The 15,785-nt window shown below is 41.5% G+C and overlaps 1 protein-coding gene across 1 annotated transcript in view; it reads right to left on the reverse strand.

Moving 5' to 3' along the window:
- Positions 1-15,785, reverse strand: part of SPATA16 (spermatogenesis associated 16) — a 129,550-nt gene that overhangs the window by 13,377 nt on the left and 100,388 nt on the right. The window contains exon 9 of the mRNA XM_019532519.1: positions 11,822-11,905. Coding sequence (XP_019388064.1) covers positions 11,822-11,905 — 84 coding nt within the window. The remainder of the gene's footprint in view (positions 1-11,821; positions 11,906-15,785) is intronic.

Here is a 15,785-nt window from a genome sequence, read left to right on the forward strand (position 1 = left end):
TTGCACTTGTCAGTGTTGAATCCCATCCTGTTCTCATCCGCCCACCCCTGTAGCCTCTCCAGGTCTGATTGCAGCCTGGTCCTCCCTTATAGCATGCCCACATCCCCCCACATCTTAGTATCTTCTACAAATTTGAACAGGGTGCTTTTTTACTCCCTTGTCCAAGTTGCTGATAAAGATGTTGAACAGTGCAGGCCCGAGGACCAAGCCCTGGGGGGACCCCACTGCCCACATCCCTCCAGGTCGAAAATGACCCATCCACCACCACTCTCTGCATGAGGCCCTCCAGCCAATTAGTGACCCATCTGACTGTGTAGGTATTGACACCACAATCCCCTAATTTTTTAATGAGAATGGGGTGAGAGACAGTGTTGAAGGCCTTCCTAAAGATCAGAAAGACTATGTCCACTGTGACACCTGCGTCCAAGGATTTTGTGACTTGGTCATAGAAGGCCACCATGTTGGTCTGACAGGACCTGCCTCAAGTGAACCCGTGTTGGTTGCCCCTAAGTATGATCTCCCCTGTTGGCCTCTTGTGGACATGCGCCAGGATAACCCTCTAAAAAAGCTTACCCAGGTCTGAGGTAAGACTAACAGGCCTATAGTTTCCTGGGTCCTCCTTCCTCCCTTTTTTCAAAATGGGAACCACATTGGCTCTTTTCCAGTACTCTGGCACATTGCCAGAGCACCACGAGTGCTTGTAAAGCCGTGCCAGGGGTCCTGCAATGACCTCCGCTAATTCCCTCAGCACTCTGGGCTGGAGATCGTCAGGACCTGCTGATTTAAATACATCCAGCCCCTCCAAAAGTTCCCTAACTAGGTCCTCTCTGACCCTAGGCCTGGGTGCACCTCCCTTGGGGCCTATGGCAATCTTAGTGGGGGGGATGATCCAGGCTCTGCTCAGAAAAATGGAGGCAAAGAAGTTGTTAAATAGGTTAGATTACATCTTTTTTTGGAGCTGGCCTTTAAGGATCCCATTTCCATGCTTAAATCAGAAGCCATAATGACATGTAATGTCTAAATCTTAAAAATACTACTTTTCCTCTATTACTTAGCAGCTAGTGGAATAAGAAGGCAAGTAGGTTACCCCTAAACATCATGAAACATCTCTCAGCACCTCCCTCTTTCACTTTGGTTACCCAGCTTCTAAAGCACCTCAATGTAAAGAATGTAGACAGTAAATAGCATACAAAGATACTAGGGACAGACATTACAATACACTGGTTTAAGTGATCAGAAACAGATTTAAACCTGTAACAGAATATAAGTTTATTGCACATAAGCCAGTTTTAAAATGGCTGAAATTGGTTTAAGATAAACCTGATTGAATATAGTATCAGACTTAACTGATTTAGGTCAAACCAGTTAATGCAATCTCTGTCCCAGACCCCTTCCTGGTTTAAGTTAAACCAGAGCCCCCAGAATCCCAGATGCTTTGCAGCCCTGGGCTGGGCTGTGCTCTTTGCTCCAGAAAAAAGGGCTGGCCCTGCCCCTGTGCCTCCCCACTGCAGGCACAGCAGGGTCTGCCTGGCTCTCCCTGCCCCTTCCCCCTGTCGCCCACCTCGCCACTTGCTGCCAGCACTCCTGTGTCCAGGCCCAAATCACATGCATACATTTGATAACTATGCCTAAGTGATAAAGGTTTTTTTGCTTGGACCTGCTTCTAGAAGAGGTCACCATTTGGATGCTATTACAGAACAACATTGGTTTGTTTTGTATTTCCCAGACGTCTGGTTCACCTTCACTGCCATTTTTTTAATGAAATAAGCATGTTAAGTGAGAGATGGTTCTGTAACACATTTCCTTCCTAAAGGACCAAATTAGGAAAATACTAAAAAATGGTTCAGTGTCCACAGTTGTTAGCACATTAGAATTAATGTAATGCTAAAAACAGGTAGGGTAAGGGCAGTGTTTCATAATGGGAAAGTGAATAATGATAATAATGATGGATTACATTTACTAAGCACCCTCACAGCTTGAATGATCCCACTTCACTTTGCAAACTACTCTGCAAAAAATCACCAGGCAGAGTGCTTACTAGGAGGAGCAATCCTGCAAACTCCTGGCATTTCTTCTAGTAGCGAGCATCATAGTTTGTAGTATTTGCAGAATTGGACCCCATATACATTTCTGTAGCTCTGCTCTCAGGGGAAGCAGGTTGGCTCATATCACATACATGCAACACTGCATGGGAGAGAATACCAGGGAAATGCTGGCCAAAAGTACCCTATTAATAGGATCTTTAATGCCTAAAGTCCTGGGACTTAGTTGGGGTGGGGCGAGAACGAACAACCACCCCTAATTGGTAGCCAGACCGCTGAGTTTCCCAAGATTTCCTACTACACTGCTATGTTTTTCACCATTACTTAAAGGTATTCTATTAGCTCTTTTCCTACACAATGCATAGTGGAACAGATGAAAGCACTGATAGTAAAAGGGCTATCCGTCACCTGGTAGCGTTGTTTTGTACTGTTGCTCTACCAGCAAACTGAAGGCACTTAAGGATTAGCGGCTGAAGTTCTTCCTTTGTCTTGTGTTACATCAGACACTGATCTCTAAGTAGAAGAGGAGCTGCTAAGATGCAATCACTGTCAGTGGGACAAATTTACTCCTTTAGCACCTTGTTGAGGTATAATGACCAATCCATTACTAGAAATGCTCAAGTGACATTCTGCGTAATAGGCAGACAAGGTTCTTTGGGTCAATCTGATTTCTTTGAGTTGGTCTAATAAAAGATACCAGATTTACCCAAAGAACCTTGTCTGCCTGTGTCCTCAGACCAACACGGCTACAACCTACATTCTCAATAATCTGTTCATCACTTCCTCTCTTCTAAGCATTTTGTACATGAAAGAGGAGCAAAGGGTTACATTTCGAGGGCAGCAGGTGATATGAGGGGTGGTACCTTCGAAATTTCTTTGGCTGCTTTTCTCACACCTTCCCTCTATATGGCAGAACCGCAATTCTTACTCCAGCACTCCTCTAACTCGTGTCCCCTCTGAAAATGTCACCAGGCTTGTTGCCATCCAAGTTGAAAACTAGACAAGTCTCAGTCTCTCTCGAAGTTGTCACAACTCCTGTCAGTTCTTCTTTCAGAGTATATCTAAATCAGCATTTCCCAACCTTTTGTTTCCAGTGGCACACTGACCCGGCCTCTCCCACCCTATGGCACGCTGGCTGAATGCAGAGGGGGGGGGGGGTGGCGAGTGGCCGGGCTCAGAGTGGGAGGGGCGAGGCAGGGTGGCGCGGCTGAACCCAGGGTGTAGATGCAAATCACTGGCTGGAGCCACGCCCCATCTGTCTGGCTGGCTGCAGCAGCAGCAGGGGGCGTGACTCCAGCCCCAAATTCTGCAGCACACTTGGACGTGGCCGCGGCACACTGGTTGGGAAACACTGGTCTAAATACTGCATTTCCCATCCCTGTCAGTAATCTGGTGTTTGCTCATCTTTCATCTACCCTTCAGCAACTTTTTGCCTGATTGTTGTGCTATACGTCTCCTTCTTTCTCTCTGATGCCACTACAACCATCTTCCTCTCCTGGGACTATTCATTTCCTTCTCATTGAATTTCCCTACTAGGTTTTCATTGCTTTCCCGGTCAGATCCACACTTCTAGTCCTCACCACCCTTGTCTTTTTCACTCAGTCACTCTTCAGAGTAGATTGGCTCCACTGTGGAGGTTCCAGTTGAAGCATGATATCTAGAAACATGGTATCTAGATATAGGATAGAACAGGAGCCATCTCCTAATCTACCCTATATCTATCTCTTTTGCAAGGCTGTGGACACCCATGCAAACTCCTGATACAGTGCACCAACAACCTGATAATCTAGGAAAAGAGACAGTGCAATATCTTTGTGGCATGGACTGGATGGCCTTATAAAACCTGCTAACATGACTGACATCAAGTAGCAGCAGCAGTTGTCAACAGCCTGTTTTGCTTTCCATCAATGTACCAGGAATCTCGTTCCTACTCCTGACCTGATCTAAGACAGAGACAGTAAGTGAAGACTGGCTGTTGAAAATGTTTGCCTGGCTAAAAATATTACGTAATATGTTAGGCTAATTTTACTTAATTTAATATTCATCTATATTAGCACAGCCTTTCCTATACATTTAGCCTGTTGCAAGTTATTTTTTTCTTTTATTCACTCATACATGTTTCTCTGCTTTTAAATTTATGAAACAGACATTCCACTGAGCTCAGCAAATGATGGCATAATAACTTATCTAAATTGCAAAGTATGTGATGCCCTTGAGGTAAGCTCAGATGTGACGGTTTTATGAAGTGTCTCACATGTAGAAGTCCAGAAAAGTGTGTGTTTGTCAGTTCATGTCTAGCCTTCAGTTGTTCAAAAGATGTTTAAAGGACCCTATTGAACCACAAGCTGTTTAAAATCCTAGGGGTACTGAACATAGGGGAGAAAAAGAGCTGCGTTATTATATGTAAAGATTAAACAAAGTCACATTGAATGCAGCTGAAATATTGCATCTCAGATCCTTTGATGAGAAAGTTAACAGTTGGTAGGTTCTAATATGTCTATTTATCTAATTGTATGCCTCTGCCACCGCAGTGTTTGAACTCCTAATAAGTACTGCATAAGGCAGGGCAGGGTGGCACCATAGAGACTAAATGGGTTGGAGAGACATGAGCTTTTAACAGCAACAACCTAATTCATTGTATGCTATGAATGCCCTACCTTCTGCCTGACCTCAGATTAACATGACTAACTACCTATCTAATTAGTATTAAGAAATGTATTCTTACAAGTAAGGGTTATGGTGTCAGCCACTCTCTTTTTTTCCCTCTGTCTGGTCCAATGAATATTTCATTATTATACAAAGTGCAACAACTTCACAAAGAGAGAGAAACAGATTCATTTTAGAATACAGAAAAGCCTGGAGGTTGTATGCACAAAAGGCTGGACACAGGGGACCAAGCAAAATCCTGATACAATGCACCAAAAATCTGGTAATTTAGGAACAGGGACTGAAAAAAGTTACAGTTTCTTAGAACAGTAGAGGTGAATGTGGCTAGGACATAAACTAGATCTGATTCCACCTTGGAGTGATGCCCTGGAGTAGGAGAAGTAATGTATTGGTCACTTTTGACATCTGCACATGGAAGAATGAGGCTCTATGTCAGCTCCACGTGAGTCAGTTTGGGGAGGGGACAGAAACCATTCAGGGGCAGGGCCAGTAGGTCCTTAACTATATGGCTGCAACCATTACCCAAAGAGATCTGCAGAGGTCTTATCTTCTATGCTAGTTTGGAGACTGATGTAGAGACAGATGACAGTGGAACAGAATCTACACTTGCCATCCCACCATCATTTTTCCTGTGTAAATTCCAAATACAGGGGCAGTAGATGGAGTGAATGTCAGCCCCTGTGCACCTGTCTCTTTATCTGTTTGCTGAAAATCATTGGGTATGATTGCTAGCTAGACTGGGATTATGACCATCTCATTGCATGGAGGGCTAGGTTCGATACAGGGTTTAGATATCTAAAGGCTAGATGCCACCTTGCCTAACTTAGGTGGTGGAGTGGAATCCCCCAGAGTTGGGTGCTGAGGCTCACTGTGCGGGGCACAAGGAGAGTTAGACACTCAGATCAGGGCATTTCAGGGAACAGGCAGAGGACAGAACTGCAGGAGCCTAGAGCCCTTTCAGGTCAAAAAGGAAGGTATCTGGTGAGTTTAGGCACGTCCAGGTCCAAGTTGCAACTGGATGGGGGTTTTCTGGATCACAGTTTTGATGTGGACACAGGAATGATGTGAACTTCATGTTCCTTTTCTTGCATTTACCCCATAAAGCCCTAGACAGATAGCAATTATTTCAGCAGTTTCTGACTTGGACTAAAGTCTCGCTATCCCATCAGTCCAGGGAAAAGCAGCCTCTTTACAATGACTTCTGTTCTTATCAGGAAAATGACTTGACCATTTGTCTTTTCTTTGTTTTTAATACTTTCAAAAAGAAATATTTCATTTATTTTTTTCTTGTACTGCTTAAAAAATGCTGGATTAATTTGAAACTAATTTGATAAGCCCAAGAGGAAAAGAAATGTGTTTCGAGGTCAGGCTTTGTGTCCTTGTATATCAAGTTTCAGCCTGAGTGAATTTTTATGGTTGACTTAGAATATAAAACCCTGAAAATAGTGGTTTGTAATGGGAATTCTGACAGACTCTTTAACCATTTGGAAAATAGGTGCCGCTATAATTCTGCTGTGTCAGAGCAAAGTTTTGAGTGTTTTCATTAGATGCAACAGCTGCTTCTCTTGCAAAATCTAAACTTTGCTGGTGACAGTGTGTTTGTCAGCCTTTTTCTAGAGTTTTGCAGTTGTAAGTGATTGCACAAGATCCCCTATGGTCTATCTTGCTTTCATGCTTGCTTTTATTTCAATGACAATAGAAGAAAATAACCACCATGGAATTAGAATTGTGTAAAGGTTGTTCATAAGAGTTGTATAATCAGGTGATGGTGGAGCCTTTGAGAAATCGGAACCCCTACATAGAGTCTGAGGCTAAGTACAGGCAGTCAAAAGCCTAAGGCTGAATTGATTCAATCTTCACAGGTTAGTTTAAACTGCATGGATTGAACTGATAAGCAAGTGAATAGACATTCACTTCTGATTCTGGAAATGCAGCCACATGCCTGCAGCAGCCGAGGCCAGAAGCTGGGGAGTGCTGGGGCATGCCTCCCTGCTTGACTGATACAGGCAACTTGGGGCACGGCTAGCCTGTCCACTCTGGTGCCTAGGGTGCAGGGGTGTGCAGGGGAGGTGCAAAGCACCCTGGGATGCTGGGGGTCTGCAAGTGAACTTGAATTTGGAGGGGATCTGGGACAAAAGTTCAATAATCTAAATCATTTAAGTCTGATACTACACCCATCCAGTTTATCTTAAACTGGTTTGGGCCATTTTGAAAGAGGTTTATGTGCGCTGAATTTCTGTTGTGTTACAGATTTGAACTAGTTTCTGATCACTTATACTGGTTTATGTGTGATTTCTCCCCGGAGCCTAAGTGCCTGGGGGGAGGGGAGGGTTACATACCGTAATCTGTGTCACAACCTCCATCCACCAGTTCTTTATCACCTGATCTAATCTTTGTTCAAAGTAATTTAGAAGGACTGTTTAACCTTGTTTAGTATTCCTAAACAGAGCTGGTCAAAAATTTCCCACTGGATTGTTTTTCTGTTGAAAAATACTGGTTTGTTGAAATAGATTATTTCCTTGAGAATATGCTGAGATTTTAATAAGAACAAAATGGAAAGGGCATGTTTCATTTTTAAATAACTTTTCATGTCAGATTTAATTTATATTATAAATTAACAAATGAGTAAAACTGAAACAAAAATGTTTCAGTTTCTTCAGATAGATAATATTTCAGTTGAACAGAATGGAAACATTAAAATGCAATAGGAGATTTCGCAGGGGTGTAGATTGTAGCCGTGTTGGTCTAAAGACATAGGCAGAAAAGGTTCTTTTGGTGCATCTGATAACTTTTAACAGACCAACATAAAATAGTTGGGGAAAAAATTTTAAGCAAGCTTTTGGGTTTAAAACCCCTTCGTTAGGCTGAGGAAGTTTCTGTAGTTGGTGTGAGCTCTTCCTGGATGCAATGAAAAGTAAAGAACATTTCAGGGCTTTTTTTGTTTCCTTTTGATTTGGAACAAAACCAAATTCAATTTTGACATGCTGGGATTTATTTATTTATGTAGGAAAAACTGAATTTTCACCAATTCTTTTCTTATTCTTGTTGGAATCACTGGCACATTGTAGAATATCTGTTCAGCTTTAACTATTGGGCTCGTTCATACTGAGGTTAAATCTCAAGGGAGAAAGTTCTCTGACCAAGAATTTCAATATATGTGTCTAAAATTAGGATAAAGTGTGAACCAGTGCCCTTTGGAGTGTGTATGGGTCTTTCCATTAATTTCAGTATGCATTCTATCAGGCCTACCTTCAATATTTAGATGTCTAAAGAACTGACCTGATATTCAACAATACTGAGCACTCAGCAAATACTAGTGAAGCCAATGTAACCTGTGAAGCTGTTCAGTGTTTTTAGAACCCAAATGACTTAGAAGTGAGTTCCCAGTCAGACTCAGACCTCTGCATTTGCAGATGAACATTTCTCCAAACCGGTCCATAGGCACAGAATACTTATTAAGGTTTCTAAATACGTTTTGGATTCCTTTCCTCCTTAGGCACCCAGTTTTAAAAAAGCTTGTCTCCTCCATTTAATGGCACATGTGTCCTCCCCCAGGGTAACCAAGCATACTTCATCCTGAGAAAGCAGAGGTTGAGCATGACTTTCCTTGAAATTGTTGGTCCCGGCTCTTACAGGTTGCTGTAATGGTGGGGAAGAGGTGCATTCTCTCTCGTGTGTTGTCAATGCTCCCCTTGTTGTCACTGTTCCCTTGGTTGACATCCAGCAGAAGAGAAATCTGGACCCTTCAGGGGGATAGGGACAAGAAAGCAAGAGAGAAGGGTATAGAAGGACTATATTGATGCAAGGAGCCTAAGGGGAAGCCTGAAACCAGGTGCCAGTGTATGTGTAATTAAAGATTGTATCATCATGTCTATAATAAAATTGTACAAGTGAGCTTAACTGTAACATTTTCCAATTTTTGTATTTGCAACCTTAATATTCTTTTAACATGGATTTTGCTTGCTGCGTACTACAAGTTTTCTTATTCACAGTCCTGAACACCTAAGACAGAGCCATTCCATGGTCCTATCAGACTGGATGGGTTTCGGAGACACCTCATTGTACACAAAGACTTAAGTCACCAAATATTACCAGCAGGTAGGAACATTCCCCTTTTGTTGCTGTCTCTGCAAGTTGCAGATGTCTGATGGCTCATTTAGCTAGCTGTTGAATGGGTTTCTGAGAATGAAAAACAGAGCAGTAGAATCTTTGCCGATGTTGCACAACTTTTGTGTAATTATTTTAAATGTTGATGGCAATCTTTATTATTATTTATGACAATAAACTTACTAATTATAATATACTGTATATATAATAGGCATATATCATACCAATTATCATATACTGTATTATAACATATTGCACTGTGAACACTTAAAGATGTAATCTGTAGGCACCCTACTGTACTTTAAGAAGGATGCAGAGAAACGGGAAAGGATCTAGAGATGAGACAAGCAACAGAAACAGTAAAAGGGTTGGCATTCAAGCTGTTTGAGGCAAGGCTGAAGAGAAAAAGAAGATTCCGGGGGTAGGGGTGGCAGGGGCATGATGGCATTTTTCTAAAATTTGAAAGACTGCCATGAAGAAGACTGCCAGAGAGGGCAGAACAAGAGGTGGTGAGTTTATATTATAGCAAAGCAGATTTAAATTGAATCTCAGGAAAAACTTCTTAATTGTAAGAACAGTGGGAGACTGGAACAAGCTGCCTAGAGAAGTTGTGGAATCTCCTTCACTGGAAGTCATAGAATCATAGAAAATTAGGTTAGGAACAGACCTCAGGAGGTCACATCTAGTCCAACGCACTGCTCAACGCAGGACTACCCCCAGCTAGACCATCCCAGCCAAGGCCTTGTCTAGCTAGATCTTACAAACCTCCAAGGATGGAGATTCCACAACCTCTCTGGGTAACCGGTATTGAAGAAGAGACTGAACAGGCTCCTGTCTGGGAAAAGTTAGGAATAGTGAATCAAGCACAAGGGTTAATTTTGATGACCCTTGAGGCCCATCCAACTCCACGATTCTATAGTTCTAAGCAAGTGTGAGGTAATTAGAAGATATGATTACTATAAAGCAGAAACTGTGTGAACACTTATAATTAATTTCTCTCTTCACCCTTTCAGTTATATTAATACAAAGGCATTTGCTCCTTACTCTAGGCACCTTAAGAAAACCGTGAAAAAAAAATCAACTATAATTGTACTCTAAACCATCCCGTACTGTGAATACGTCATCACGAGCCACTGATCTGTCTTCTAAACAAGGAATTATTACTTGTTAAAATCACATTCTGCTACAACATGCTCTGGGAATTTTAATTTAGAGGGCTTCAGTTGCAAACTGAAACTGACTCAGTCCCTCTACCGTTTCCTGGCAGCACCTGTTTAAATAATTTCAGACATCTTTGTCATTTTTAGTTTAATTGAGAAATGTGAATGTCTGTTTTTAAACCATACCCAGATTTTGACTGCCCCAAGCTAAAACCATCTCAGGGTAAAACAGAAGAGATGAGTGGAATTCTGGCGAGATCAAAACCCACCATCAGTCTCATGGGCTGAGACCGCACGGATGATCAGTCCTCAGCTTGCCCTTCCTTCTTCACATAGGCCAGGTACAGACATTACACTTTTCCCAGTAGAAGTAACCAGAAACTGGTCTGTACTCGTAACAGAACAGAAGTTCAGCACGCAAAACCAGCCTATACCCATAACAGAACTGGAGTTTGGCACACATAGACTGGTTTAAAAATGGCAGATCTAAGATTAGTTCCCCCCCCCGCCCCCCAACAAAGGGAGAACGTGTGTCCTGTTCACTACCCATTTAAGCTATGCTAATGATGGAAAACTGCATGACTTAGATCAGGGGTGGGCAATTATTTTGGACAGAGGGCTGCTTACTGAGTTTTGGCAAGCCATTGAGGGCCACATGACAGGCAGCCCAGGGCAGTTTAATATTATTTTTCTAAATTTTTTAGGGGCTCCATGGGCCAGATAGAATGGCCGGCGGGCCACATCTGGCCCCCAGGCCACATTTGGCCCACCCCTGACTTAGATCAGTTCCACCTCGAGCTTTTTGAATGTCTCTACTTAGCCAGAGATATACAGGCATTTTCATTTTCTGTAAAACAACTGTGGGGCCATCTTTTTATCTCAGTCATACCACTTTAAATCTGGTGGGCACATTATGCTACCCGGTCAATGGCTCCATTAGGGTTTGCACTGGTGTAACTGAAATCATCACCTACTCCCTAGAACCAGAAATTCAAGTTCCAAGGTTCAAATTCAAACTCTACCCGTCATTCTTCTAACCAAGGTCCAGCTTGCTATGCCTATAGGTTTTTTAAACATCTGAATTCCCACCTGTTCTGCTGGGACACAATTAATACGATGAGAATCCACTGCAAGTCATTGCTTTGAACCTCAAGCAATTTCCCCCCTTCCCCATGCTGTGTTGTCATCCTCTTTACCAGAGTGGACAGCATTACATGTCTGCTCTATATATACACAATTGTATAGGGCTCTGGGATGAAAAGCTTTGTGGAAATGCAAGATATTCTTACATCATTGCAGCCCAGCCATAACTCATTCTATAGGGTCAAATCCATCTAAGGGCCATGAGTTAGCACAAAGTCCTCTTAAGCTCCTTAAGGGCGAAAATGATCACCTGCTGTGCAGAAGTCCCAGAAAGGCATTTATCTATCCTATAAGCCTCATACCACCTAAGCAGCTCCTCAGGGGAGCTTAAGGGAGGTGTGAATACTGTAGAGAATCCAGTGTGTAACCTCTGCTTGGGGCTGCATTTTTATTCCACAATAAACAACAATCAAAACAGTATCTTAAATGGCCAAGAAGGATAAGCATAGTAATCAGTCAAAAATAAATTCTTCAGTTGGTTTTGCTGACAACAACGTGAGACTGCTAACACTGACAAAGATGAACCATCTGAGAGCATTACAGCAAGTAATAAATACTGGTGGTAACTGTCTTTGCCCTCAGAAGCTCCAAGACAAGGGGTCAAGTTCACTTCCTTTTCCACCGTTGGAATAAATTCCAGCCTCATTAGACATGTCCTCCCCAGGACACTATATTTTGGCTGTCTTTATCTGCTAGTTTTACCTTCTGAATTTTATTCCACACACGTTCTTTATCACTTCTTCTTCCTTCAAGGGTGTCCGTGGCATCTGCCATTAGCAACTGCAGCTGGGGCACCAAGATAAAAATTATCAGTGTGGAATTCACACAGAAATAACTTCTCTAAATACACAGATTAAAACCTAATTAAAAAATCATTTGTACGCTGATGATTTTATTACTCATCTTTCACACAATGAGCACTGCTGCCTCATCATTGCTTCAGCCATTACACTGTGTTATTGTGGATATAAAATACTTAACAATAGGGAAAATTCCTGTGGAATATTTGTCCGTAAACCTATAGGTTTCAATGCGGTAAATGCTTATGTTTTGCAAAGGCAGATTTGGATGGTAAGAATAAAGGTCCTATATTTCATTATTTAACTCTCTGGGATATTCTATGCAGTACATGAATACTTTTTAGTATTTTCTCCTAAGGGTAATACATCACAGTTTAAGACAGCATGTAAAACCTCACAAGAGGACAACACTAAAGTTGAGATGTTTTTACTGTACCTCAAAGTATCTAGCTCATTTACCTTCTTTTACTATCCTCTTCTTTGACAGAGCCTCCCCATCATTCAGTGTAACAGAGCATAAAAACAAGGCTGGCTATTTCTAGAATAAACTACCAAAATGCAGCTATTTAAAAGGCTTGATAGGCAGTGTTCACTAGTAGTGTCTGGGCCCAGAATTTGGTGTGGGCTCACTTTGTTCCAATTTTTAAGCGTCTTAAAAATGCATTTTTAACTGCATGTAAACAACACAGAAATTGTTGTCCTGGACCAGACAGGTCTATCTAGTTCACTATCCTCTTCCTTGCAGCAGCCTGCACTGGAGGGTGCAAGAAATAGGCAATTGTAAAATAATCTTCCCTCAGTTAAGCCTCTTTCTACACCTTTTAGTTAGAGATCAGTTTAAGAACTGAAGCATGGGGTTTAACATCTAATACTTAGTGCTGATCATTATAAATTAGATAGCCTTGTTATCTATTTAGATGTCTGGTCTCTTGAAAGGTCTGGTTTCAAAAGGCATAAATAAAAGGAAATTCAGAATTCCTGTTGAAGATCCAGCTGAACATTGCCATGTACTCACCTTTCTGTACCCAGATAGTGCAGGAACCTAATATGAGTACATGACATGATATCACTCAGGAGCTCTGCTATTTATGCTTAGCTAAGCAAGGAATGGAAAAGATGCCTAGTCTAAGAAGACACACTATATTTCCTTAAATTTATGGAAGTGAGCTTTACCATTCAAGTTTTGTGCTTAAAATTCCTTTCCTGTGCTCCAGCACTGGATAAATAATGCATGAATGCATGAATATTCTTTTGACTCACTAAATGAGTTTGCTTTGGCTTTAGCTTGCTTTCACAACCATGTTGCACTCACTTTGCATGAACATCCATCGGACTGAATCTTATTGGTCCAAATGTTTGCAGAAAACAAAGTCTTATATATCAATATTCATGGCAACAAAATGCAAGTTCTGCTGCTGGCTGTAATAGGAGCAGAGTCAAGGTCTTTGACAGAGATTGTCAAACATTTTCTGTTACACTAATTTTGTGACAAAAAATCTCACTGAGAGAGAAGAAGTGTGTCTAAAATAGTCAACAGTTTGACAGTTAGGTTACTCAGCTAACCTATGGGAAGTCCAGGTTCAAATCTTTGCTTCAAATCAGGTGAAGTGTGGCCCTAAACTTGTTGCTTTTAGTCTCCCACAGGCTAGGTAAATGCTCTCATCATCCGCTTATTGTGGAATCTGATTCCTCTGGTTTTAAAAAAAAGTTCGCTTTGACCCAAGAAATCTTCCCAATGAACGTTTTGCTGAAATCGATAACTTGCCCTGACAAGTTTCAGTTTCAACAAATCTGCATTTTGGGATGAAGACTGTTTTATGGAATATTTCCTGACCAGCTCTGTAAGGGAAATTGGAAAATTCTTCCAGATAGACAGCTAGCATACTAAAAATAAAAATAAATCTATTTTGTTTTTCCCCCAATGGAATTTTTCTGGAAATACTTTCCCATGAAAAAAATATGTATTTTAACTCTCCATCACAATTTGTGTTGAACCCCCTGCCCCTGCCCCTGCCCAACAAACCCAACCTATTTTTTAAAGAGGAATAGCTTTCTATTTTCCATCAAGTTCCCAAGTTTGATTTATGGAGCACGGATACAGTAATGCAGAGCCATAAACATCTTCAGAAGGTTTTTGTGTTGATATTTTGATTGTATTCAGCAGCTCACATTGAATGAAATTTTCCTTCCCTCAAATCTTGCAAACAAATAACAAGTTTAAAAATCATGAGCCAAGATTCCCTTTCCCATATGTTAGGACTCTCTTAACGTATATGCTTTTGAAGTTAACAGAAAGGAGTTTACAACTGAAATGCCTTTAGGCTTCTTGTAACAGTGCTGATATAACTAGGGTGGAGTTATAAGGGCAGCTGCCCCAGGTGCCAACTTAAGCTGTGTGGGGAAAAAAATGGCTCTGATAGCACTGGCAGCACAGGGGCAGCCTGAAGTCCCCATATGACACAGCTTCCCAGAGTGCCTGACTGGTGTTGCACTTCTGTGTAACAGTACAAATGCACTATAAACCCAGCATGCTTTACATTTTGCACAACTTGTAATACACATAACATATATGAAGTTTTAGCTGTTTCTTATTGGAAAATTTAAACTGGTCTATTTGAACCACCTCAGGCTAGGTACAGACATTGAAAAAACTCAAAGCAGAACTGATCTAAGTTATGCAATTTTCTGTTAGCAGCATAGTTTAGATGAGTAGTGAACAGAACATACATTTGTCTGTTGGTGGGGGACCGGGGCACAAATCTCAGGCTGGGTTCCACCATTTTTAAACTCGTCTGTGTGCACTCAACTTCTGTTCTGTGATGGGTATAGACTGGTTTCTGATCACTTATACCAGTAAAAAATGTAATGTCTGCACCCAGCCTTAGTTATCCCAGCTGTACCAGTGGAAAGCCAGAATGACTTTAGTGGAGTTATTTTATGTTTGTGTTAGAGGAAAGTATTGGCTTGATCTATTCTTCCCCACAGAAAAATACCAAAAAAAAAATTCTGATCATGATCATAAGCAATTTTAAAGGAAGAAGAGTGCAAAGTATATTCATGGACAGGAGTCCTTCCATCCATTTGAGTGGATGACGGTGCAGCTTCTTAGAGTCTGCCTCCTCAAAGAACTAATCCTGAATGTATAGCTGTTCCCATGCAGCATCCCATTGACTCTGTGTAGGAGTTACTGCAGAAGCACTGGCATCCAAAGTTGGCTTTTACATACCAGGCCTAAAGGAGTTGAATTTCCTTTAATGTTAGGTGTTTGTGCAGAGTACAAGGGAGGATGGCAGGGCAAAGTACCACTAATAAAATGATGAACCCATACATTTTAAATGCTGTAGATAGGCCAGACTGTTACTTTTTTTTCTTTTAAATTATTCCTGTTTTGGGCTTGGCAAATATGGATCTCTTACTAAATATTTACCATTCATCATTTACCATTCACCATTTATGACAGGTTCTGGTTCTGCCAAGTCCTATGAAATAAAGTGAGAATAGTTTTTCCCTCCTCTGTTTTTCTGAGGCTTCCTTGCACCTTCCTTTGAAAATGTTCCAGGGGAGGTCTGGCTCCCAGCTGGAAAAGAGACGCTTTACATAGATTTAGGCAACAACTAAGAGCACATGCCCAAGCTATGTTATTTGGAAAGTCTCTACTGCAAAATGCATCAGTTCCTCAAGATACACCTCTAATCGGCCTTAAAATGTGGACCAGTACTAGTAGCAGGAAACTTGTTCCAAACAGATGATGCCTTTTACTAGAAGTAGCTTCTTTGTATAATTTCATAGTTTCTAGGGTCGGAAGGGACCTGAGCAGATCATCTAGTCCGACCCCCTGCCATGGCAGGAAAGAATACTGGGGTCAA

This window comes from Crocodylus porosus, unplaced genomic scaffold (genome assembly GCF_001723895.1).
Source record: "Crocodylus porosus isolate Cpor-Errol unplaced genomic scaffold, CroPor_comp1, whole genome shotgun sequence".
Lineage (NCBI taxonomy): Eukaryota > Metazoa > Chordata > Crocodylia > Crocodylidae > Crocodylus > Crocodylus porosus.